Source organism: Barbus barbus (genome assembly GCF_936440315.1).
Source record: "Barbus barbus genome assembly, chromosome: 39".
NCBI lineage: Eukaryota > Metazoa > Chordata > Actinopteri > Cypriniformes > Cyprinidae > Barbus > Barbus barbus.
The window spans coordinates 18808844-18836363 of NC_136717.1; the positions used below are offsets into that span (position 1 = coordinate 18808844).

General features: G+C 36.0%; 1 protein-coding gene across 1 annotated transcript in view; it reads right to left on the reverse strand.

Moving 5' to 3' along the window:
- Window positions 1-27520, reverse strand: part of LOC306858280 (transmembrane protein 178B-like) — an 80220-nt gene that overhangs the window by 13234 nt on the left and 39466 nt on the right. Inside the window, exon 3 of the mRNA XM_079398726.1 lies at window positions 27093-27206. Within this exon, the coding sequence (XP_079254852.1) occupies window positions 27093-27206 (114 nt within the window). The remainder of the gene's footprint in view (window positions 1-27092; window positions 27207-27520) is intronic.

Sequence of the window (27520 nt, forward strand, 5' to 3'; positions counted from 1 at the left end):
TAGCTTAAATTTCAATCTGATTAAGGATGCCGCTTCATAAATCGTGCACGACTGGTTTAAAAGCAACATCTGGAGCATCAACTTTTTACTCCTGTCACACAGCATGATTTTTGACGCCACAGTCCAATGCACAAACATATTCTATTTTTAATTACACAACAGTTAGTGCTGGTTCCAAGAGTGCAACTGCACTGGGACATTTTTTTTTTTTTTCTCGTGGTGTTCCAGACTAGAAAACGGAACCAAATTTTGACTGGTGCTGGTCTTTCCAAATCTGTCATTTTTCTCTCTTTCCTGACGCATTTACAGCTGGTTTCTCACTGGAAAATGTAAAACCTGAATTGGACCTGAAGCAAAATTAGATAGATAGGGCTTTGTTTCAGACCAGCTTAAACTTTTCATTAAAAGATGAAAAATATATTGACTAACCCATTTTGCCAAATAAAAATACTTGATTGACAGTTTCATAAAAACATTCTATAAATTATCACACTCACAATCAGGGTTATTATAGTTCTGAATTTAATTATATTTTTCTGTTCTATTGCTTATACTATACTATACATATACACTCACCTAAAGGATTATTAGGAACACCATACTAATACTGTGTTTGACCCCCTTTCGCCTTCAGAACTGCCTTAATTCTACATGGCATTGATTCAACAAGGTGCTGAAAGCATTCTTTAGAAATGTTGGCCCATATTGATAGGATAGCATCTTGCAGTTGATGGAGATTTGTGGGATGCACATCCAGGACACGAAGCTCCCGTTCCACCACATCCCAAAGATGCTTTATTGGGTTGAGATCTGGTGACTGTGGGGGCCATTTTAGTACAGTGAACTCATTGTCATGTTCAAGAAACCAATTTGAAATGATTCGAGCTTTGTGACATGGTGCATTATCCTGCTGGAAGTAGCCATCAGAGGATGGGTACATGGTGGTCATAAAGGGATGGACATGGTCAGAAACAATGCTCAGGTAGGCCGTGGCATTTAAACGATGCCCAATTGGCACTAAGGGGCCTAAAGTGTGCCAAGAAAACATCCCCCACACCATTACACCACCACCACCAGCCTGCACAGTGGTAACAAGGCATGATGGATCCATGTTCTCATTCTGTTTACGCCAAATTCTGACTCTACCATCTGAATGTCTCAACAGAAATCGAGACTCATCAGACCAGGCAACATTTTTCCAGTCTTCAACCGTCCAATTTTGGTGAGCTCGTGCAAATTGTAGCCTCTTTTTCCTATTTGTAGTGGAGATGAGTGGTACCCGGTGGGGTCTTCTGCTGTTGTAGCCCATCCGCCTCAAGGTTGTGCGTGTTGTGGCTTCACAAATGCTTTGCTGCATACCTCGGTTGTAACGAGTGGTTATTTCAGTCAAAGTTGCTCTTCTATCAGCTTGAATCAGTCGGCCCATTCTCCTCTGACCTCTAGCATCAACAAGGCATTTTCGCCCACAGGACTGCCGCATGCTGGATGTTTTTCCCTTTTCACACCATTCTTTGTAAACCCTAGAAATGGTTGTGCGTGAAAATCCCAGTAACTGAGCAGATTGTGAAATACTCAGACCGGCCCGTCTGGCACCAACAACCATGCCACGCTCAAAATTGCTTAAATCACCTTTCTTTCCCATTCTGACATTCAGTTTGGAGTTCAGGAGATTGTCTTGACCAGGACCACACCCCTAAATGCATTGAAGCAACTGCCATGTGATTGGTTGATTAGATAATTGCATTAATGAGAAATTGAACAGGTGTTCCTAATAATCCTTTAGGTGAGTGTATATTGACCCATATTATACTCATGTTAGAGGTCTTTGTCACAAACACATTGATTGTTATACAGTATTTCTACTCCTCTGAGAAAATTATTTTATTCATATTTATTGATACAGTTGAAAAGGTTTTTAATTAAGTTGATCAAATTTTAGTCTTAACATTTGTAGGGAAAATGGATCTTAATTATTTCATTTAGAAATATTTAAATTGTATAGATTTCATCATAAAAATGTGAAGAATCTGGCATGGCATATATAATATTATTTTTCTTAAATTTAAATTTGCTTTCAATGTCGTCTTTTCTTTTTTCTAATTTTCTAGTTTCGCTTTATTTTAGTTTTATTTTAGTTTTTGTATTTTACTCAACTTGCCAACTGGTATAAATTACAAATGTGTAATTCTAGTTTGCCAATTAGTGCCATTTCCATTTTTAATTCAGTTTTTTTTTTATGAATTCTAGTTTTATAATATGTCATCATTTATAATATATCATATCTAAAACTAAAATTTATTTCTGTCCAATTTAATATTATTTTAGTTAATTTTAGAGTGTAAAAACAGCATAAAAATGCATTTCAGTTCAGGTTCAGTTCCAAATTATGTTATTAATTTGGTTTTAATTTTCATTCAGAATAACACAATTGCTGACATTTGTGATATTATTCTAAATGTTAATTTTAACTGATTTTACCTATGTGCTTGAACCACAGCCATGCTGTTATTCAGTACAAGAGCACTTGCTTATGTGATATTGCTTAATCATCCAACCCCCATCAAGAGTGAGTCTGACAGTAGAATGGCACAGCTATGGAAAATGCTGAGTGGCACGAAGAAGCCTCTGCCAGCTGTCAATCACCGCATCTGTCCCTCATGTGCTTTTTCCACACAGTCATCACAAAATCAACAACAGGGGACAGAACAGGCAAACGCACAGCTATTTGATGTGACAGCCGTTTGACATTGTTTATGCAGATATGAAAGCTCTGCTGTGCTCGTGTGAGCAAGGCTACGTGCTGCGACGCGCTTGCAACCACAAACGTATTTGCCGCTATAGGGGCTTAAAGGCAAATGCATCCTGGTCAGTCACCTCTCCTCTGTACTGCCACTCATTCCCGTTTGTGTCTCGTGAGGACGGGTGAGGGAGCTGCGTCCTCTTTGTTTCATGTTGGGATTAAGGGACGACACATTTGCATGCTGCTGTCAACTGGACGGACGCGTGAGCGCTCGCACACGGCAGTGGATTTGCATACTGAACATCAGGCTAAGCTGAAAGAAATGATGGGAGGGAGAAAATTCTGGCGACAGAGATTGATATCTGCACTGCTTCTATTTAACACTATATAGTGCACTACACTCTAAAAAATGGTGCTATATAGCACTAAAAGTGGTTCTTGGCTCGTAATCACAGGGGAACCACTTTTTGTGCTATATAGCACCATAGGTGCTATAAATGTTATATATAAAGATGAAAGTCATATATTAACTAAAAATTATATTATATTTTTTTATAATTTTTTTTTTTTTTTTTTTTTTTTTTTTACAATGGTCTGTCTGAATAGCCTACTCGATTCCGATTGGCTGGCTGGTATGCATTAAACCCGTTTAATGCACAGGTAGTTCCAAGTCAGTTTAATCACCGTTCTATATTAATACTCTGCTCTAATTGACCCCCCCCCCCCCCCCCCCCCCCCCCACACACACACACACACACACAGAGAGGTTGAAGATTGCAAATTGCAGTGCACATACAGAAACTTGTCAACTCTTTCTCACGACTTTTATTAATAAAATAGCCTAGATACTAGATCGCTACACTACATTCCTCAGCAGCGAGGTGATAAAATCGCTGTTTTTAAGTTACTAAACACAGCTTCATTGTTTGTAGAGAGACTCACAGACGCCGGTAACTCACTCACAGCTGTCATCTCTCTCTCTCTCGATCGACAATTAATTCAAATGAATGCTATAATTCATTCAAATAATTGTTTTCTTACCGCACTATTTCATCTCTGTGACTGATTTGAAGCGGGCAGAATGCTAGTGCTAATGAGCCGTAACCGAGGGAAAAAACTCTAATTTTTATCCTTCTGATCAAATATTGTGCTGCAAACATCATTAACAGTTTTAACTTGTCAATGTGGGCAAATGGCCATGGTATAAGCGGGCTAATGCATAGCTAGCTGTACATTAAACGATTTTAATGCATTTCAGGCAACCACCCTCCACTTAATGCACAGCTAGCCGTGCATTATCCCTTACATGTTATGATATGATATATGATATATTATATAATATTATATTGTTTTAAATATTATAAATGATTGAATATTTACCTTCTTGTAGTGATAAGTCTTTTTTTTGTACAAAAATATAATAGCACTTGAATAACAAAAAAATGGGGGGAAAAAACACATCATGCAGAGGGTTAAACCTTTTTAAAAAGTCCAGATCTAAAGTGAGAGAAATATACATTAAGCTTTTACAGGTCATCTAGTCTGATCTGTGAGGTTTAATGTCATGACATAGGACAGTAGACTCTGTATTCATCATCTGTGGTGTTTCTTTTCCTCTGCAGATATGAATGGGGTTAAGCATCATGCTTAGATTTAAATCCTGTTGTAGGCATTTACTGTTCTTCATGCTAAAGGCTTGTTTAGCTCACAGATCTTGTCTTGTGTACACTGAAGCTCTGCAGCATTCGAATGTGCAAATCTGAAGCAACTGACTGTGCATGTGTTTACTAATCATTCCAGAGTAACTGTTAAGTTAAGATGTCTGAGATATTCAAACGCACAGTGTGACTTTTAACGCAATGTGTCAAGCTGTCAATGCAGAAAGCTCACCGAGCTCACTCAAAAACAATTTCTATGTACAAACGATGCAATGCTTTGAAACTAGACAGGCTTTATCTGTCATTCAGGCAAATGGCAGATGAACATGCACACACACACCGTAAATGAGCTAAAAGCCCAAAGGACGATCTGCCCTGCGGTGTGTTTGGATGGCTTTGTCCCTCCTGTCTGTGCTAAACTGTCACCTCTTCTCTCAGTCAGTATCCCCCATAGTGCAGTCTGGCTCCATTCACAGCACAGCTTTGGAGCAGGATGGCCAAAGCCCACAGGACCGACAGACACGAAAGGAGCGAGATGGGAGGGAGGGAAGGTGGATTCAGAGAGACAGAGCAGCTTTTACATTCAAACTCTTGCATGAATTAGCATGGTTCCTTGGTTTCTGCGAGCACAGTGTGGCTGTTGACCAGTCGAGGGAATCTGGTTGAGAGCCGGACGGTTTCATGCATTCACAGCTGTCAGGTGGCTCTTCTTTTTTTCTTGTGTGATCTTTTAAAACGAAAACTGAAAGTCAATTGAACCTGCATTCCCTGAGGAACATTTTGTTTGGGCATTTTGTTTCTTTCCATGCAACACCAGTTCATGGTGACCAGGGTTTTTGTTTAACTTTGCATTTATTCACTGCTGTTTTTAAGTTTTATTTTATTAATTCCTGTTTTGTTTGCAGTAAAATCACTAAAATGAAAAAATCCATGCAAATTCTCCTCACAAAATAACTTGGCTGTTTGATTAATGGATGACCACTTACATGGGAACCTCTTTGTCACCCCTCTCACCTCTTAACTCTTGCTCTGAACCGTCTCCAAAGACCACATGACTTAGTCAACCATTCACATTTAATCTTCAAAAGACCTGAGTGTCCATTGAGGTCTTTGGTACTATTTTATTAGCTGACTAGGCTTTGCAAATGGATTCAGGTCATGACAGAGATGGAGACACAGAAAGAGAAAGTAATTACATCTTAAGTTTTATAAAAGAGATTAATGGAACCAAAGTCAAGGAATTCATCTCTCTGCATTCATGCGGTCTAGATGTTTACAAAAAATTGGCAGACCACATGAGTTAGTGGTTTTGATTGTCATTAAAGGAAACGATTAACATCCTGTTGTGGTGCTGTACATGCCTCCCACATATTTGATGATAAATTACAAGTGCTAATAAACATTATTAAATGCAAATATTTTTATGTAGCGTATTGGAAAAGTTTTATTCAATGGTCTGGAAGGAATATGTTGACAATTATTTTGACTATTATTATGGTTATAAAGGAGGGAAAACACATTTACACTAATAGGTACAACTAAAAGGATATCCATTGTGTCAATACAGGACAAAGAGAACAATGGTTTTGTTTTTACTATGTGCCAATACAATTGCATATTAATGTATTGTGATTCTATTTCTTACAAGACTGCAATGATGCTTCAAACCATTGTATCAATATTTCTATTCGTTTTTTCAGGTATATAATTTCCTATAGTTAAGAAGCAGATCATCTACAAGGTGTTGGTATTATCTGCCAATAGTATTTCTAATTTTCATTCAAGTTTATCTATTTTGTTGAATATTTATATTTTATTTAAATTAGAAAACATTATTTTAATAGCTGCTCGACATTACTGGACAAAAGACGAGTAAGCAATATGAGAGAGAAAACAGATTCACACTCTTTTCCTGAGGTTTCACAATTATGATCTAATTTTGATATTCTGATGCAATGCACTGTACTGAATTATGACATTTATTGTTTCAGAATATTTATTGTATAATATAACAAAGTAGTTGGCGGTACAGTCCTAATTTTGACAAAATCTGTGTTGTTCAGCAACAGACCACAGATTCTTATTTTGTACTATATCTAAAATATTCCTTTAAATTCCCTTGTTCCCTTAAATTCAATTTAAATACACATCTGTACCTCTTATTCCTCATATTTGCATTATTTTAACTTGCCTGTGCCTTTATAAGCACATTTTCGTTGGACACTGCTTTACCTGTTTGGCTAAACCATGCCAGCAGTAATGCTGAGGATCTGTGGGTTGCTATTATGCTGTCGTCTGATGCAGAGGAACTGTGTGAAGAGTGCAGGGGGCAGTGTCACTCCACTGGTCATATGTCAAAACAGAGGTGAGAGACACTGATACCGGTGCGAAAGATTTGTCACCAGCATCCCACGACAAGAGCTGTGTGGAGAAACATCCCTCAACTCTGTAGCCGAACGGTTCTGAATTACTAGCAATATGACAAGAATCATTACACTATGCTTGTGGGTGGGCCTAGTCACAGGACTCCGCCCACAAGCCATGACGTCATGCATACATGTTTATATAAGGTAGTGGAACAAGATTTCTGATGAAGATGGGTAGTGATGTTATCACCCTGCAGCCCAAGACCGGTTTCCCACTGAAGCTAAGCAGGGTTGAGCCTGGTCAGTACCTGGATGGGAGACCTCCTGGGAAAAATAGATTGCTGTTGAAAGAGGTGTTAGTAAGACCAGCAGGGGGTGCTCACCATGTGGTTTGTGTGAGTCCTAATGCCCCAGTATAGTGATGGGGACACTATACTGTCAACAAGCACCGTCTTACGGATGAGACGTTAAACCGAGGTCCTGACTCTCTGTGCTCACTAAAAATCCCATGGCACTTCTCGTAAAAGAGTAGGGGTGTAACTCCGGTGTCCTGGCCAAATTCCCTCCACTGGCCCTTATCACTCAATGCCTCCTAATAATCCCCATCCACTTGATTGGCTCTATGACTCTCTCTCCTCTCCACCAGTAGTTGGTGTGTGGTGAGCGTACTGGCGCCGTTGTGCTGTGGCTGCCGTCGCATCATCCAAGTGGATGCTGCACACTGGTGGTGGTTGAGGAGAGACCCCTCCACATGATTATAAAGCGCTTTGGGTGTACGGCAATACACTATAAATGCATCATTCATTCATTCATTTTGGCTGTTTTAATCATTACTTAAACACTTTCATTTATTACATTTTATTTATGATTTATTTATGATATTTTATTTTCTTAAAGTTATGTGTAGGGAATGCTATGTATTGCATAAACAGACACATTCAGCCCTCATCTTGCCTGCAACACCTCCATGTTCATAAACAAGCAATACCAAAGAAAGTTGGGTTGAATTTTAAGCGGAAACTTAAAACGCATTCCCGAAGCGACAGTGGTGCTATCAATAAAAGAAAAGGTGCATCCAAAACGCAGTTTTCTGCTCTTTCTGAGATGCAAGGCAGCGGGAACCTTGGGCGTTCCAGACTGTCCCTCGACTGTGTGCACTGAGCTGATAAGATGCCTCCAAAAACCAGCTACAAGCTCCGGCAGAGTGAGGATATTTCCATCTCAGAAGGACAAAGCAAGAGAGAGATGATGAAGCTGTAAGACTTCTCCACGAGATGCCAGTGGAGGCCAGACAGCTGTGTCCAGTCGAAATGATTTTGTTTGGTGTCTTGCCGTTTTAACTAGGAAACTGTTCATTATCTTCGGCTCACTACGTTGACTTTATGCTTGAAACAACCTCTGTCTGGATCTAGGTGGTCTATAATACCTGATGAAAGAGATCTGTTAATGCTTGTGTGCTAGCAAAAAAAAAAAAAAAAAACCTATAGCAATTTACCTTATATGTTTTGCTTGCACAAATGATGCAACTTCACTTTTGAATGGATGTAAATGGAGAAAGATGAAAGCAAAATGGCGTAGTTACCATCTCTATCAGCAGGGGTTTACTTCGCTATGCGAACAAGCCTAACCTTAACCTTTTGATCAGGACATACAATAATATCTGTGATTAGATTTTCCATTGTATTTGTTGGGGAGGGGGGATGTTTTTTCAGTTGTCCAAATCCGTAGTCATATTCGCCAAGCTTAAGTCTAATAAAGACCATATACTGATTACCAGAAGGGATGAACCTGTACTATGGAGACATGTCTTTATTCTTGTCTCCTATATAGCCTCAGAAACCCTCATCATCTACCAAACCTAATCTGATTAAAATCAGACAAGTCTGTATCTACTATACCAATGCAAAGCACGGATGCTTTGTGTATAATCTTGAGTCTCTGGCCTAAATCAAGCAGTCATAATCCCTAATCCAGAGATCGCTTTCTGCCAGCTATATGGGCAAACGGTTTCTTCACATATAATAGAAGAGCATGAGCGAAGGGGTTTGATGACTCATGTGGTCCAAGTGTGTTTGTAGAAATAGGCACAGAGGACAAACACTAAATACACAACACATGCACCATGTTTATCGCTTCAAAGTGAAACAGAGTCTTTTGTTGGTGTTTTTGTTTGCACAGTAGCCATGTTTTGTCTGTTAGGTTTCTGAACTGAAGAACTGAAGTTTGAACACACATGCTCAGTTCCAGCTCTGGAAGAATATAGTTTGTTTCTAAACCAGCCAACAAGAGTCTCCTGGGATTTAGGTGCGTATTTCTTTTTGAAATGGCATCATAATATTTGTCTAGTAAATGTGTTGTCTTGAGTAAAATGCTTGCATGCAGATTTGCAGACACAAGCTCACGTCAAATTGGGTTTGTCTGACAAATGCTTAGTGACCCATTTCGCTTAGTGACCCATTTCTGTTTCAATGCTGTTCAATAGACAGATGATGTGGGGAGGGGTGTGAAATATAAAAACAAGCATTTTGGGGATAACTGTTGTGGTAAATCCTTTCTCTTTTCAGCTCTTTACTGAGCCAGTCCGCTGCGGTCTTACCCCAGTGGCTGCTGTGAGTTCCTGTAACAAGCTTTTAGTGGCAGGGGGCCAGAAGGTGGTCTCACACAATAACCTTTGACAAGTGGGAAAAGGTGGTAGAAATCAGCTACCGTGACAATATTTCCAAGCCTGGAGGTTGTTAAGCTGAATAGGCTTTTTTAAGCTGCTTATGGAACGCTTGTTTCCACCACAGGATTAATAAAAAAAGGTTATTGCGACTTTTGTCTCACAATTCCGATTTTGTTTTTTTTTCACAAGTCAAATTTTTTTATCTCACAATTCTAACTTTTTTATTTCTCAGAATTTTTCTCAGCGATCTAAACTTGCAATTCTGAGAAAAAAGTCAGATTTGCGGGATATAAATTCTGACTTTCTTGCAATTCAGAGGTCTCATCTTTTTTCTCTGAATTCAGCGTTTACATTTCACAGTTGTTGTTTTTTTTACCACAAAATAAAAGGTAATTATGAATTTATTCACAATTCTAATACTCACATTTGTAAGTTTATATCTCACAATTCTGTTTATACGTTGCAATTGTGGGAATTCTCATTGTTGCAAGAAAAAAATTCTTAAATGTGAGATAAAAAGTCACAATTACCATTATTTTTATAACGGAAGCTTCCATTTCCTGCTTTCACTGCTATTTTATTTGATTAAAATCAATTTAATCTTATAATTTTTAAAATAATGTTTTAAAATACATTTTTATTTATTTTTTTACAACCCCTAGGACAAACAATTTCTGAAATAATTCTCTTGAATTGTCAATTTTCATATTAATTCAACTGAATCTTTCATAAACAGCAATAGTAACACACCAACGCTGAATTGTTTTACTCTTTGCATTACTTTGCTTGTCTGTGTTTGCGTTGTTCCAGACCAGAATATGTGAGTGTTTCAATTTAGTCAATTTTGTGAATTTATTTCTTTATTTATTTATGCCTCTCCATTATTATGTGTATTTTCAGTAATAGTGAAAAAATGAGCAATTTGCTGATATTCAAAACAAAACACTTTCCCTCCATAGCTGTCACAGCAGATATTTCTCAAATTAAGAAAGTCACAGCAGACACTTGAACAATGCAGATTAGTTAAATACAACACACTGAAATATTGGTAAATCAACTCTGAGTATTCATGTTTAACAAAGCTTTTCATCTATATATTCATTGCATCATATGATTATGACAGCCTTTGCTCCTAGGCTAAAGGTTGTTGAATTTTAATGAGAATTAATGTCAGATTAAGTAGGGTGTTGAAGTGGGTGTTTTGCACCCTGTTTAAACCTTTAAACACCATGGCGAGTCTCCGGCAGGTGCAAGCTAGCGACGGGATTTGATCTAATGACAGTAAACAGTGGAGCATGGTGTGAAATTCTATGTGGCAGCCAGTCATGGCGACGTAAACCACCACCTCTTCTTTCTAAGTCTGCTGGAGTAAGCACTAAGTGAGAGTCAGTATTGAGTAGTTGGGTCATAATGAGGCAGGAAGGGAATTAATATTCACTTTAGGGAAAGAAAGCAAGCTTTATTAGACATTCCAGGGACTTGTTAGTCCACTCAGTCAGTGAATCCTTGAAGCCAAGCATCATATTTGTGACAGATGTTTATTTTTCTTATTTTTTAACCACACATTTGAGAATACAAAGTGATTCTTGCTGTTTTCCAGTTGGAGAGGTTAAACGTTTACATTGTTTCATGTCCTATTGACCGATAAAAGTGAAAGTCTGTAATTTTTATAGAAATGCTTAAGCGTCTAATAGGGAAGCGTATTAAATCGTTATAATTTTTTTCTTTTTTTTCAATATTATATTTTATAAAGAAAAATTTTACAAAAAAATTGAATACAAATATTTTAATGTTTATATATATATACACACACAGCGCCCTCCAAAAGTATTGGAACAATAAAGACAAAATTGCTCTGTTGGCTGTGGAGTCAAGACATTTACAAATATGATTAAAAAATGAATACGAGACAAAACTACAGAATGTCACATTTTATTATTGGGTGATTCAACACATAGATGTTTTACCAGCTAAGAAGTTCAGCACTTTTAGAGTTTCATCCCTCTATCTGATGTGAGCATAAGTATTGGAACAGTTGCCTCACAGGTCTTTCTAAGTGATCAGCTGTGTCCTGTTGCATTAAATTTTCAGATATTAAAAGCAGGGAATGTTTCGTATCAGTTATATTAATTACTTCTGTATTCTGAATCTTGCATTCGATGATGACACACACAAATCAGGATGAAGACGAGGGAGCTGACTTTGAGAGAAAAGCAAACAATTTGGATGCTAAAAGAAAAGAGGAAGTCAATTAGAGCTCTAGCAAGAACAAAGGGCATGGAGAAATCAAGAGTTTGGAAACCACCAGTGACACCAGCAACCAACAACGACCTGATCAGCTGAGAAAACAACAGTAGTTGATGACAGACAAATCACAAAAGCTGTGAAAATGAACCCTAAAAGACGTGTCTGTAAAATTACCAACAACTTCCAGAAAGCTGGGGTGATGCTCTGACAATCTACTGTCCTCAGGAGACTTTGACACAGAATTACAGATGCTACACAGCAAGATGCAAACCTCTGACCAGCACCAAAAATAGAAAGGCAAAGGTGAGCCAGAAGAGTGTTTGGAACTGTGTTTATGGACCGATGAGACAAAGATTAACCGTTATCTAAGTGATGGGAAAGCAAAAATGTGGAGAAAAAAGGGAACTGCAATGATCCCAAGCATACAGCCTCATCTGTAAAGCATGGTGGAGGTGGTGTCATGGCATGGGCATGCATGACTGTCTCTGGAACAGGCCCTCTCAACTTTACTGATGACTTAATGTATGATGACAGTAGCAGAATGAATTTGGAAGGGTGCAAAACCATCTTGCCTACCAATATTCAAGAAAATGCCACCAGATTCATTGGGAAGTGCTTCATATTGCATCAGGACAATGACCAAAAACATCCTGCCAGTTCAGTCAAGGAATTTATAAGAGCAAAGAAATGGAAAGTCTTAGATTACCCAAGTCAATCTCCAGATTTAAATCCGATTGAACATGAACTTCACTAGCTGAAGAGGAGAGTAAAGGCAGAAACTCCCCAAAACAAGCAACAATTGGAATTGGCTGCATTAAAGGCTGGGAAAAGTATTTCAAAGGATGAGACCAAGAGTCTGGTGATGTCTATGGGTCACAGACTCACTGCTGTGATTGTGTGCAAGGGATCTGCAACTAAATAATAGCTTTTAATCTTTTATATCTACCTTATGTTCAACTGTCCCAATACTTATGCTCACATCAGTGAGTGGGATGAAACTCTAAAAGTGCTGTTCTTTTTTTGGTAAAACATGTATGTGTTGAATCACCCAATAATAAAATGTGACATTCTGTAGTTTTGTCTCATATTCATCTTTTAATCATATTTGAAATGTCTTGACTCCACAGCCAACAGAGCAATATTGTCTTTACTGTTCCAATACTTATTGAGGGGACTGTGTATATGTGTATATATATATATATATATATGTATATGTGTATATATATATGTATATGTGTATATATATATATATATATGTATATATATATATATGTATATGTGTGTATGTGACCACCCCGCTGCATAGAGTTTGTGTCATAAAGATATTAAATTATTTGTATATATTTTATGTATTTATGTATGACTGTTTCTATTTACATGTGGATATAAGTCTAATTGAAATTAATGTATTATAATGAGTTTGCACTGGACAGTCCAGCTGCATTTTCCGATTTCCTGGTGGCAGTTGAGAGAGAATAGAGTAACCGTGACAACTGCAGCACATCCTCAGACAACAAAAGAGGACCGCTTGGGCAACCACTAACTCTTGTCTGTCTCTTTCATTCATTATCAAGGTTAGTTAAATTTATTAAAATGTAATGCCAAACTACAGTTTACATGCTTTAATGTGTTAATAATTTGTTTAAATTGATAATTTGTGTAATTTTAATACCTGTTCCATAGAGAAGTTTATCCAAGTCGTTTGTGTTGTTTTACTTAACTTAACTTACCTGAAATACTTGACTAAGTTAGTTGATCTGAGATATTTATGAGCAAATCCAGATGTGTGGAAGATCTACAACATTTCTGTATATATGATTATCTATTTTATTTGTGTACTGTGATTTGATTTGAGTATTTATATGTGTTAATGACTACTGTGATTCAAAATGTTTAATGAAATATAATGCAAATTAAAGACAACAAAAGAAGACCGCTTGGGCAACCACTAACTCTTGTCTGTCTCTCTCATTCACTGTCAAGAGAGTACTATATATATATATATATATATATATATATATATATAAAATTTTATTATTTTTATTTTAAAAACTCATAATTTCTTAAGTATATTACATGTAATCCTTTGAAATCAAATGAAATCATTTCAAATTAAACTTCCATTTTTCATACTGTACACTGTAATGTGATGTCTAAAAGATTTTAATGTAAAGATTTAAAGATTTACATGTGCACCATGGCTGATTGAGCTAGCCAACAAAACTTTCTATTAGAAATATGTCACACTGGCCTGGTCACTTTGTCAAGTTGTCTTCCATCAAACGCTTGAGTTTGAACCTTAAATATCAAAATAAATAACATTTGTGAATAGATAAACATTTAAAATCAAAAGTTTTTAATAGCCAATGCAGGTAGAAAGCAGTAGGGTCATTTAGAAGGACTCTCTGACAAGTGCGACACATTTATTGATGAAGATGATCAATAAGCGGAGATGGCCGCAGCAGGATCACAACAATTGCCATCAAATATCTCACACTCAGTGTCAAATTTCTCCAAAGAGTTCCTTCACAGCCTGAACACTGTGTTCTGCCAGCCATATCCATCTCTTGAAGGAAAGTCAAGTCAAGTTCAGCGAGTGAAACGGTCACATTTTGAGAGTTGGGGCTGATTCTCATAATTACCATGACAGTGTAATGGCCCTCATCTATGCTCAATTTAGAATATATTCTTATATACTATAATCATCCTCCGTCGCAGCGCCGAAACGCATCATTAGCACCTATTTCTGTGATGGTTTACCCCCAGCGTTTCAGTGCAGAACTGAACGCGAACCAGTCATGATGAAAATTCTGATATTATCAATTAAAACCCCTTTATAGTACACACTGCTGCTCTTGTGCAAACGCACATCTCATTTCTAGAAAGTACACGTTCTAGAGTTGTGAGAGTGCATGAACTCTTGCTATGCCATTAGAGATAATGCCAGCCATGAGAGCACTGTTTGCTTTACATACATTTACATTCATAGCATCAATGAACTACAGCGCTCAAAAGCATTTTTATGAACCCTGCTGATGGTGCGCTGAATACTGAATGTGTTTTTACAAGGCTATTTTGAGATTTGAGATTGAAATAAGATTTTTATTTTATGAAGAAAACATATGTGGTGATTGCTCTTTTTTTTTCTTTCTTTTTTTTTTTTTTTAATGTTTCTAAGATGTTTTGAGTGGTTGCTTACCAACCCAAGTCAAGTTATTTATTTATGTATTTACTATAAAATAATTAATTCTTTTAGTTTCCTCATAATACTTAGTGATATTACGAAATAATTTGATGACCTTGCTTTCTTTCTTTACTCTTACTTTAAATATACTATAAATATAATTTTTTACATGACCAGTGTTGTTTATTATATTTTTATGTATGTATTATATACTATGTATAAATATACTATAAATGCAAAACTTTTTAATACATGTATTCAGTAATAATTTATTATGAAATAATTAGCTCACTATTTATTGATTGATTGATTTATATAAACAGATATTTATTTTAAATATACTGTAATTATATAACTTCATTTTCTTTTTGACTTTTTATGCATACGTAGAGCAGCCTACAATTTCATAATTTAATCATATTTTTTGTAATTAAATGTATTATTGATAATTTGATGACTATTTCTTTTTTTAAATACAATAAATAAAATTATTTCTTTATTTTAATTGACCTTTTTATACATAAATACAGTGTGGTTTAAAAGACCAAACTGCAGGATTTCAAAAACATAACTATTTTAATTGCTTTATGGTGGAAAATGCTGGTAACTGATTAATAATAATATTGTTTAGTTAAGATAATTTTTCATTAAATAAAAAACAAATATTGATGTCTTTCTCTTTTGCCAGTATATAGTATTTCTTCCAAATAATGTTTGAGAAGAATTTTATTTATGTTTTAGTTATTGTTTTATATGTAAAAATACAGTTTCAAATTCCTGAAAGACAGTTATTATAAAGTTAAAGTCAGGATAATTACGAATAATATTTAATAACTTCATATATTGTGACTATTAGCACCACGGTTCATGCAATAAGATTTCAAATAAAGCATTAAAGTTGATTAATGATGTTTATAAAAATGCCATTAGTATTCATTGGCCTGCAGACATCTCTGTGCTGTGTGTTGTTTGGTGAGTACAGTAATGTTTGTATATCTTCTCTCTCTCTCTCTTCAGTGCTTTAAGAGAACAAGCAGTGTGGGGGTTGCTGAGCAAACACATGGCACGCCTCCAGCTCCCTTCTCTTGCTCAGACAGTTTCAGGCAATGTATACACACACACACAATACACACGCTGCTTTCTCGTCCTGCCTTTCCCAGGAACGTTCAAATCTGTATGCTGCTTTCTTACAAAGGAACAGAACTCGTGCAGCTCTGAAAAATTCAGCTTAAACTAAGTTTTACGTTTTTAAACTGAATTAATCAAAATAAATTTTGCATCTGGGATGGAGTTATTTAGCAGTCTGGTCCTCTCAGGAGGGCAGAAGGCTCTATTATGTGTCACATGTAATGGATCTTGATTTATCCTGCTTTGTCTTCATGTTTTAGCACAACCTTCATGTGTCAGACCTACACTTGATCAATGCCAGGCTCCAAGGTGACTAAGGACATGATGCTAGACTATAAACCCCCTGATTTGTTTGCATTAAATATTCTGTTTAAACTCCATAACCAGCAGATGTTAAAATGAGGATAGTGCTGTTGCTAATGTTCTCTAAATAATTTGATAACCATTTATATATTAATTTATTTATTTAGTTAGTTAATTAGTTCGTTAGTTAAAATATTTATTTTAAATATACTCTAATTATATAATTTCTTCATTTTATTTTTATTTACTTTTTATGCATACATTCAGTGTAATTCCTTAAATTGTAATAATATTTTGTAATTACATTTATTATTAATAAGTTGATATTTATATGCTTTTTAAAAAAATACTATAAATATAATTGTTTCTTTATTTTTATTTACCTTTATATGCATAAATACAGCGTGATTTAAAAGACCAAACTACACGATTTTAAAAACAGATTTAACCCTGGAGATATTTTAGGATTTCCAAAAATGAAATATCTAACATAAAGAAAAATAGTGACATAACTGTAATGGAGTGTCAGACAGGAAAACGCTGGAGACTCTGAAGGCTTAGTAAGAAGTAACATTTAATAGCAAACTCAGGATCGTGGAGAATACTCTAAATGTAACTGAGATCAGACCAAGACTGAGGGAGAACTGAGGACTTATAAACCTGAACCAAAAAAATGGAACTAATGAGATAATTAATAAATACAGATGGAACAGAATGATGTAATCGGGGAACAGGAAACATGACCAAAAAAGGGCAAAACGTGACAATAACAAGACTAAGAAATACTAGATTGAGTACAACTGTCAATTTCCAAATACTAAAATAATAAAATTCACATTTCAGTTTTCTTCATCTTTTCACTCAAACTTATTATTTGATATTATTAGCCTAATGTTAATACAGTTATCATAAACAAGTACTTTTTAAGCAAGTACCAGATACGAGTGTATTTAACTTGATCACAATCTAATAAACACCTTGTAAGTTAATCATTTTAAGAGTTATTCAAACAGCAATTAAAGAGAAAATGCAAATAGATGCATTTTTACTAGCTGACTTTGCCATTTGGACCCTTCTATGGCGTGCTCAATTCTGAATTATTAATTTAGGTGACTGGGCGCCCCATAGTTACTCACTCATGCTTATACTAATATGTTGATTGTGACAGACAGTGTTGCTCCAGGGAGAACAGCTTTTACTTTAATGCAGCGCTGTAAGCCATTGTGAGTTTGCCTGGCAAAATGGGGGTTGAAATGTAATTCTAATGTCGGAATGTAAAGTAGGGATTGGCTTTCCAAGGAACTGTTTGCAACAGGGATCTGTAAAGATGGGATTCTAGGGCTAGTTAGTGCTGGGAGAAATGTAGTTGTTTTTTTGCTCAGTCCCTCCAAGGCAAAGCTGAAGAGAATGAAGCTATTTTTGAAGCAGAGAGAAATGTTCATGCATAGCAAAAAGACGGATTATCCATACAGACAAAGAGATGTATCAGGTGGATTAACGACAGTGATTATGTTGAAAATGGTCTGCCAAGCACGCTGATTTGGTGAAACACGTTTTTCAATCACTGCTTTCTGTTTAACAAGCAGCTCTCTTTTAGTCTTTTGAATGTTCTGTATTTTCAGCCTTTGTTTGTTTATTTGATGTATTTGGTCCTTGGAGTAAGAATGGCTACAAAAATGAGAAGGATGTAGCTGAAGAGAACTGTCAAGAACATATTTCATCACAAAAAATAAAGTGCATTTTTACTGAAAAGCAGTAAAATGCATTTTTTTTATGCATTGTTATTAGATTTCTATGACAATTAAGAATTAAATAGTTACTGTTTTTGATCATTCTAGTAATTACAGTAAAAAAATGAATTTTTAATATTTTTATTACACCAGAATTTTTATGTATGTATGTATTGCCTTAAAATAATGAGAATTTGGAAGGAAAATTGCTTAATTGTCATACAATGTCATGAAAAACTAATATTAATAGCACTAAACAAAAGTTTAATCTTTACAGAAAAAAATAAATAAAAATTAAAATTATTTTGATGTGGGGGTGAAGCATGACATGGACATCAAAAATTGGATGACAATGTATTTATCTTTTTTATTATAATAATATTATAATGTAATAACTATAATACATTTATTATTAAAACGTTGACTTTTTTATTTAAGTACTTTCTTTTTAAAAATATACTATAAATATAATTATTTATTTTTTATTTATCTTTTTATCCATGCATTTTAGTGTAATGTAAATGTCTGAGACTACACTGAAATGTGCATTTCCAAAAATATGTCAAACAAAGAAACATAATGACACAACAGGGAAAAAAAAGTCATCTTGAGTGTGGTTGTCATTAAGTCCAAAAACTAAGAACTTATGAAATTCACATTTCAGTTGAAAATTCATCTTTTCACATAATGTTTTTTTCACGAGATTCACTTAGAAATAAAAATCGAATCTAACAAATTTTACCAAAATGCCATGTGCTCAAATTCAAAGTAAAATGCCAAGAATTTGGGAAAACAATGCTAAAATGCACTGAAAGATGTGAATGGATTTTAATCAAGCCATTAACTCTGTGTACGTGCACACCTATTTTTAGGTCAGACTTCAAGGGAGAAAATATTCTCTTAGGCCTCTGAAGTGCTCGATACATCCCTTGCTTTCCACTACGTCAGTTATGGAAGGACCATTAGAGCGTTTGTCATTAAATTTCTCCCAGTGAAGCGCTTAATGAACTGAGAGCCGCAGCTCCAGTCCACCAGTTCAACTAATCCAGGAGAGTCTCTATGGATACCATCACCTACAGCAACAAAGCCAGAGGCTGTTCTCTTGTGGGACAGAGTAGGCATATTCATGCTCGGTTATAATGTCCTCATACAGTCCTCTGTTTTCCTGTGTGTGCTAATCTACAGGACAGGAAGTTTGCCCTATAGAGCAAGGGGGATTCAGAGATGGTTCCTGGATCAGTTGAGGACATCATCAGCAGATGTAGAGCCAGTAGAGTTTAACAGTGATCACCCAATTTACAGTGGTACTTGTTACGGATCTATTTTTCCCATTCATTTGTTTCATTCCACTAGGAGTACCAGAACCAAACCAGCTGTGAGATTAATCACAATATTACAGCATTTCATTTAAATCTTAAAAAGTATTTCCAAGTCTGAAGAAAAAAACACGCTTTTATGAGCTAATGACTTATGAATGGCAATCATATTAAAACGCCATTGGTCATTTTTTTAGTCATTTGTATACAATATAATCAAGGATGTACTATATAATGCAATATTTTCAAAGTTCATTGCTAAATATTTGAATGTCACAGTGCTGCTTAGTAGTAGGCAGTTGTTGCTTCGGTGGAAACAGTGATTTCTCTGATTGTTTAATCAATGGTTGATTCATTTTTCCCATAGGGATTTCAAAAAAAGTCTTTGTTAAAGCTTTATAAGCCATGACCCAAACCAATCAACTACAATTGTAAATTTTGATTTGATCTTATACAGAAGCATATATCATCTCAAATCTCATGGCAGATCTAGTTTAAAATATTATGGTTAAAAATCATTTTCTTTATCTAGACCACCACTGTAACCCCACCATGGGGCTGTATTGTTGAAAGAATGAGAAACTCAAGGATACAGATTTTGTTTGCATTTGAGTTGAAAAGCATGATGTTGCAAGCTAAAGAAACACATGGCCACCAAGACACCGTGCAGAGTTCAAATTCTTGACCTTGACAGCCTACTCATACTATGCAAAAGAGAAACAGACGCGACCTGCAGTGTGACCATGTTTTTATCTCGTCACGTTTTTTGTGCCAAAGGCCATCGTGATGAATTCATGGCCTAATTTAATCTGCAAGTACTAAACGCTACAGCTTAGAGCAGCCAGAGAGTGATTCAGTGGCCTCTGTACGACTGAAGGGGGAAAAAAAAAGAGCTCGATTTATTTGAAAACACTGTTATCTGGCCAACATTTTTCACTGAAATAGACAGTAGATTTGTGTGCCTGGAACATGCAAACACTGAATACATTATGCATGCTTAGTGCATAGAGAGTTTAATGGTGAAGTGTGCCATCTTTAATGCTAATAATTAGGTTAGAAATTCTGTATTTGTTATAATTTTTATATGAATTGAATGATGAATTTTTGGGCAGTACAAGCACATTACCTATACTTCAGTGTGGAGATTATTCTCTGTTTTTAAACCATGTTATTGATCTGATTCAGCGCCGTATATTGGCACTGCACTGCAGCACTTGCAAGAGCATGGCACTTTTCTCTCCATCCGAGCTCTGAGATCAAAGTAAGCCGCTGATTCGTGGCCACTGGGCAATTTCTGCTCGGCCATCCGCAGACTAATCACTAGGCGGCCGTCTGACAGATTACAGCCCTTCTGGATGTGGCGGTCACAGCCAAACCCACAGGGAACTCTGGCTAATCTGAAATGCCCCGTGAGCATATGTGTAAAGTCAATCGATCTACAGCTCTACGCTTTGCTCTTGTTTTATTTAAAATTTTCCTGTTCATTTATAGTCTGTTGAATGTATTACCCATCAATCATCCAGAAACGGGGTGTTGATGCAGCGCGTTCTGCCATTCAGTTGTCTTTTGAGGATGTAGGATAATTGCGAGTCAAAATGGTGCAATTTATAAACTGCCAGGACAAAGAATTCCCAGTTTGTAATTAATAGCAAAGGGATTAGCAAGCTCGAGCTCCATAAATGGGCTTGTGGATTTCTCAGCTGAAATGTTAATTTTTAGGAGAAAGTTTTGTCTTGTTGGTGATAAAAATAAACTGCATTGTTCAGGTTTCTATAAACAACTCCAAAATGACCAAGGTCTTTTATACATGTTTATGCAGACAAGGTTATGTGGTACAGAGAAGATTATTGTTGTAAATAAGGATTTGAATAATGTGAATAGTACGACGGGATGTTTGGCGCCTGATAATGCCACATTTATTTACCGCTTTCTCACATGTCGGTTTTCATCCATATAACCAGTGGGCGAATTGTAAAAAAATTTCAGGGGGGATGGTGCAGTCGGAGGGGAACTGGGAACTAATTCTCATTCTACAACCTTTACCATAATGTGTCATGTACCAAAATGAATCAAAATAAAATGATCTCAACCCAGGCTCACTGGAAATATGTGCCTCTACTTAGATTTTAGATACATACCTATACATACTGTGCAATTCACTGCAGTTTCCAGCTCAAATTAACACTAGAGACAGTAAAACGGCAACATTTTTTATTCCTTTTCACACAAATTATGAGTACATAGCAGATTATCAATGAAGAAAAACTTGGATGGATCCTTGCACAATGTCCTGACCTCAACATAGTGCATGATTTGTAAACTAATGAATTTTGATGTTTGCATCACATAACCAGTTCCATATGTATGGCTTTTCTAACATAGTAAAGTTGCTCAGGAGCTCACCTGGTACAGCATTGCAATTGCGATACGAAGCGCAAAGTCACAATAAAAGAGCTCAAAGACTTGTACAAGTAAGCTAAAATGGTTTGGTTGCTTTATCAAATGCATTTTTATCTCAAGTTTGCATTTGTTAACACTATCGGTTAGGATTACAGTACGGTTTAGTGTGGGTGGTACGGTATTTTTAAATGTGAGCATGAACCTTTTAGCACCACTCGCCAGACATTTAATTCTCAACTGCCACAATATGTGCAATTGTACATAAAACTGACAATTTCCACTCCCCGAACATTTCACTTTGTTGCAAACCGTGCAAAAAGCAGTGTAATGTCATTTTACAGAAATGTCTCCACAGGTACATATTTCCAATGACCCTAGGATTGAATTATCTTATAATTAAGATTTTTTTAAGTAACCATGAAATCAAAATGTACCCTATTTCCTTTTGTGTACATGTTCCTGGTCTTAAAAAAAACACATCTGAAACCCTCTTGCAATTCAAGGCCTCTTGTAATATAGAGACCACTTTTCACAATCTTAATTCCTGATGGACAAAAAGTCCTGTCCCACATTTTCTCCACTGAACATCTTGTTTACAACACACAACAGAAGTGAAATATGTCACAAATTCTGTTTCATGTTGACTTCAGCCTCTGCTCTGTCAACATGCAATTACATCTAGTGTCATTTGGTGTATCTCGGCTCCTTGACTGCTGAATGAAAGAGGTCAACAAAAGATCAGAGTCTCTAACTGTCAGAATGGCTATTGATGGCTCACCTACCACAGAGGAAAAGGTCTCTCAGCTTTTGAAAGAAAATATAATGATCATGGATGTCAAAATGCCAAATCGCAGTTGAGAGATTTCTCAACTGCTCCCTCTGCTCCTGTAATGGCGCGCTTGTTCATGTCAAGCCCAGATGGTTTGCATGATGACACCATTTCCAATTTCCATTTATTATTGCCTAGACACATGGAAATGTCTTATCTAGAGATTACATCAGTAGTGTACAGAAAGTGAACGATGTGTTGTGGTCCCATTCAAAGTCCACTTAGTACAATAAACACAATGAAGGTTCATGCTCAAGCAGTTTAAATGTAAGTACAGAGATGATACAAATTGCTCCATCCCACCTTAATAGTGTCTGATTACAGCAGTGACAGTTAATTACTCTTAACAATTCATTTCCTCTGCGTATCCCACTCTGGGGTAAAGACTAAATTACCACTTAGGATGTTAGTATGTCATTACAGGTCCTGTTTTTAGCAGGGTCCCAAGACAACAATCATCAAGCTATCAAACTAACGTTTTGCATAAGAAGCAGCTTCAGTAAAATATGTAGCTTTAAAGGGATAGTTCACCCAAAAATTAAAATTCTGTCATTAATTACACAATCTCATGTCATTCCAAATCCGAGAGCTTTCTGGCACTGAAGACTGACACAGAACAGAAGAAATGGTTGAACAAAGTTGTTATTTTTGTTTTCTTTGCGCACAAAATTATTCTCTTAGCTTCATAAAATTAAGGTTGAACCACTGATATCACATGGACTATTTTAACGATGTCCTTCTACCTTTCTGGGCCTTGAATTAATGACAGAATTTTCATTTTTTGGGTGAACTATCCCTTTAAAGTAATATGAGCTGTCAAGTTTTAAAATACTTTTGTTTGCCATTATAATGTAATGTCTTTGTTTAATCTTTATTTGAGGCTGATGATACCAATATATGTGATTTTTGACAAATTATTATTGATCAAATGAAATGCAATATCAATATTTGAACTGCATATGATTTAATAAATGTGATAATTGTTTTAATGAATTTTATTTCAAATAAATACAATTCGATCTGATTTATGTGATTATTTATGTGACTTATTGTGTTTGAATTAATTACCTGGTAATTAACTCAATTACAATAATATCTTGATTCGTGTTTTCATTTTTATATTTAAAAGTATTGATGTGATTAATTGAACTTAATTAAATTGATATGTAAATATTTTAAATATATGAATAAATTTATTTTAATTTAATTTAAAATGATTGATATGTGATTAGTTGAGTGATATTTAATTCTCATTTAATTAAAAACATTACATGAATACATTAATTTACTCATGTAATTAAAATCTATTTCATTTAATACATTACTCATGCAATTAAAATCATATATATGATTGATATATGTGAATAATTGCATGCAGTTAATTTAAGTATATTATACAGTATTAAGTATGTAATTGATTTGATCACATGAATACATTTTTAAATAATTGACCCTAATAATAGTAGACTAGCTTTATAAAATCCTTTGAACTTCTTTTCTTCTTATTTTCTTTTGCTTTTTTAATCCAGTGCTTGAGTCTCTGAAACACTAAGCAGTTTCTGAGTTGAGTGCACCGAAATCTGGAGGATTTGGAAACCAAGATCATAATTTGCCTCTTTGGGCACCTTTACGCATCACGGCAGATTATTTCCTGTCATGTTCATTGACAGCTTCCTGCTGCTCATTTTTGGTGCTTCCTTTTGATCTTACAAAATCCCTAAGCTGCTGAAGTTACTCAACCAGGCTGTCTTCATCCAAAGCCGAAACACCAAAAGCATTTTCAGTTTTGAGCTGAAAATGCCATCCATTGCTAAAAACAAGTGATTTTGGCTTCGGTGGAATCTCATCTTTGCTTTCATATTCTGTATAATAGAAGTTGCGTCGTCTTTTGTGACTTTCTTGCTGTTATAGTCGGTTTCCTGGTGTGTTGACTGACAAGTACAAATGAGTGTTGTGTATATCCCACAGCTTTCTGAAGTTTTGCTGATGTCACTCGCGAGCAGATAAGCATTATGAGAGCACAGGAAATGTTCTAACCTCCCTTTGTTCAATTTCACACACTTTATGAAATGTCAGGTCTCGGTTCTCATCCGAGCGAGACACAAGCAAAAACAACAGAAGCCGCCGTGACGCTCGAGTGTTACCTGTTCTGTTGATTCTAGACATCACAACAAAACACGAGCTTTGATCTCACACCTTCACCAGTGGCCGGTTGAGACATCTAGGGATTCTTTTTGAGCCTTTTTTTGGCAGTGTTACCCAGGTTCAGACACATTTCCCAGACAGTACTAGAGTAATTTACTTCTCAATGTCCACTAATGGAGAGTTCTTGATCTCCTGACCTCTCTTGGCATCCCCAAAATCAATATGGCACTCAATGGAGTCAAAGCCTTAAAGGCCATATCTTCTTTTTTTCTGTTTTACATCTGTTTTTCTGATATCATCGGACTGTTTGATTTGTTGGAGCTGCTGTGTAAGCCGTAATAAGAACATTAAACATCTCAGCCTGACCTTAACCGAGAAATTTACCCTTCCATGTCTTTCTTTACAATGTAGGTCAGAATGCTTGGATCAAATGACAGACACACTGGGAGATTCTAAATACTATGTGAACATGTTGTAATCTAAGCTCAAGTGTGTATGAGAAGCATTTTAACTAGAGATGCACAATATATCAGAATTGGTTATCAGTTGATATTAGGTGTCTCTTTATTGGATATTTAATTAACCAACCCCAAACTTTTGAACTGTAGTGTATATTCAATCATTCATTCAAAATTAAAACAACTGATTTTGCTTTTTAGCATTTTATTTTCAGTTCATTTAGAGAAAATAGAATAGAATTTTTACATCAGCCATTTTTTAGTTATATTATGGCTCATAACTGTTAAATGGCTCATATAATATTTTATTTGCTCAGATTTTAACTTTTGACATAAACTCTAACTGCTGGGGTCTGGGGTCATTTTGTGATATCAAAGAGTAAATTTACAGGATCACAGGTTCACATGAACCAGATACTGTGCACAAAATAGAAACCGTAAGAAATGTTGGGCTCCACAGAGATCTTTCATCTGTTGCACTCGACTGCACTGAGAACTGTCTCTTTCTTGCAGTGTCATTTATGCATCTCTGCTTTCATAACCCTCCATGTTGAAGCTTTGGAAAATGAGGAAAAAGAGAGATGGAGGTGTAGATATTGGTGGGTTTTGGGGTTAAAGGAGAGGTGTCTCTTCAGTCACCTGACAGAGGCTGATCTCTGCAGCGCATTGGAGTGTGACCACATGACAGTTTGAGGGCATGCTGAATCCTGCTCGCTCTTCTGTCTGTGATACACAGCAGCTCCAAACCACAATCTCATCCCTTAAGAGGGTTTCAAACAAGCCAATACCCTCCAAGGAGAAGGCATTTTGTGTAGATTTACACGCTCCCCACTCAGTGTAAATTTTGTAAACTGTAGTGAAAACCAGTGTCACAACTATGGACGTCAGCCAGAAAGGAGAAGCTCTGTTGCTGTGCGCTTCACACAAAAGAGCCATATTTAGACAACCTTGTTGTATTGCATGCTTCCTCAGTCCTGTTTTTAATGAAAATTTGTTCTCCAAGCTAAACTCTGAGTTGCTTTTATTTAGCAAGGACACATTAAATGTTTCAAAATTTTAAATACATGCCATTCTTTTCAACTTTCTGTTCATCAGGAAAAAACGGGTGCCACAAAGTCATCATATAACACTGAAGACTGGAGTAAACCAACTCAATCTGGCAAGATAAATGCAAAATAGAACTAAAGTAAATGCCTAAAAAAAATTACTATGCATTTAATGCATGCAATATAATGTGTAAATAAATAATATTTTATATATACTCACTTTATTGTATTTTATATAATTTTTACCAGCAAAATGGATTTATAAATAGTACATATAGCATATATTTAATAAACAAACCCTCAAGAGGAGGCATGTGTAAAAATGTGTGAATCTGGCTTTACAGGTTTGCTAAGCTTTTTGTGGGTCAGGTTGCACACTAATGCTCCAATCTCTATATTCGCGCATTTTTTCCACCACTTCTCTATAGGCATCTTCATAATTTCCTTTTTATAGGGGGAGGGTGGGAACCAGGCAAAAGTGGGTCAACGAGGTACATCTGACTTTGAGATATGTACCCTACTTCCTCCTTCCACAAACTAACAACAAATCACCTCATCTTTAGGTCTACTGAGAGCTTGCCCAAAATAAATTAATGAAATTACAACATGTTGCGCTACCGCTTCCATATCTGGCTTTGACTTGACCTTAGAAAGTAATATGTCTGAGTAAATGAGATCACTAGGTCAGGGATGATTACTGTTTCTACGGTTTACAAAGTGCTTGTCTCAGCACTAAAGCTTAAAATATACACTGATTCGTACTATAAATGTAACTTAGTCAAGCTAGCATGGCAGTTAGAGATATTAATGCTTTAGTTGTTTAAAGCAAGGAATGTTGAGGTCCCAGTTTATTATTATGAATGAAAGGTATACTCACGCAGAGAGTGCCACTCATCCTGACGAATGGTCTTGGTGATGTTGTAAGAGAGATTCTTGGGTATTGTGACCGAGGAGTAGTGGTACTTGATATAAGAGCATCTCGCAATGGACCCTGCAAGCAGAGAAGGAAAAAATAGTTTATGTTCTAGTAAAACCAGAAATCGTGTTTATAATGAAATGTTAAAGGAATAATTCATCCAAAAGTGAAAATTTGCAAGCAGTTTTCAAACCCTCAGGTCATCCAAGAGATTAGTTTGTTTCTTCATCAGAACAGATTAAGAGAAATTTAGCATTATATCACATGCTAACCAATGGATCCTCTGCAGCGAATGGGTGCCGTCAGAACGAGAGACAAACAGCTGATAAAAGCACAGTAATCCACAAATAATCAACATGACTCCAGTCCATCAGTTAACCTCTCGTGAA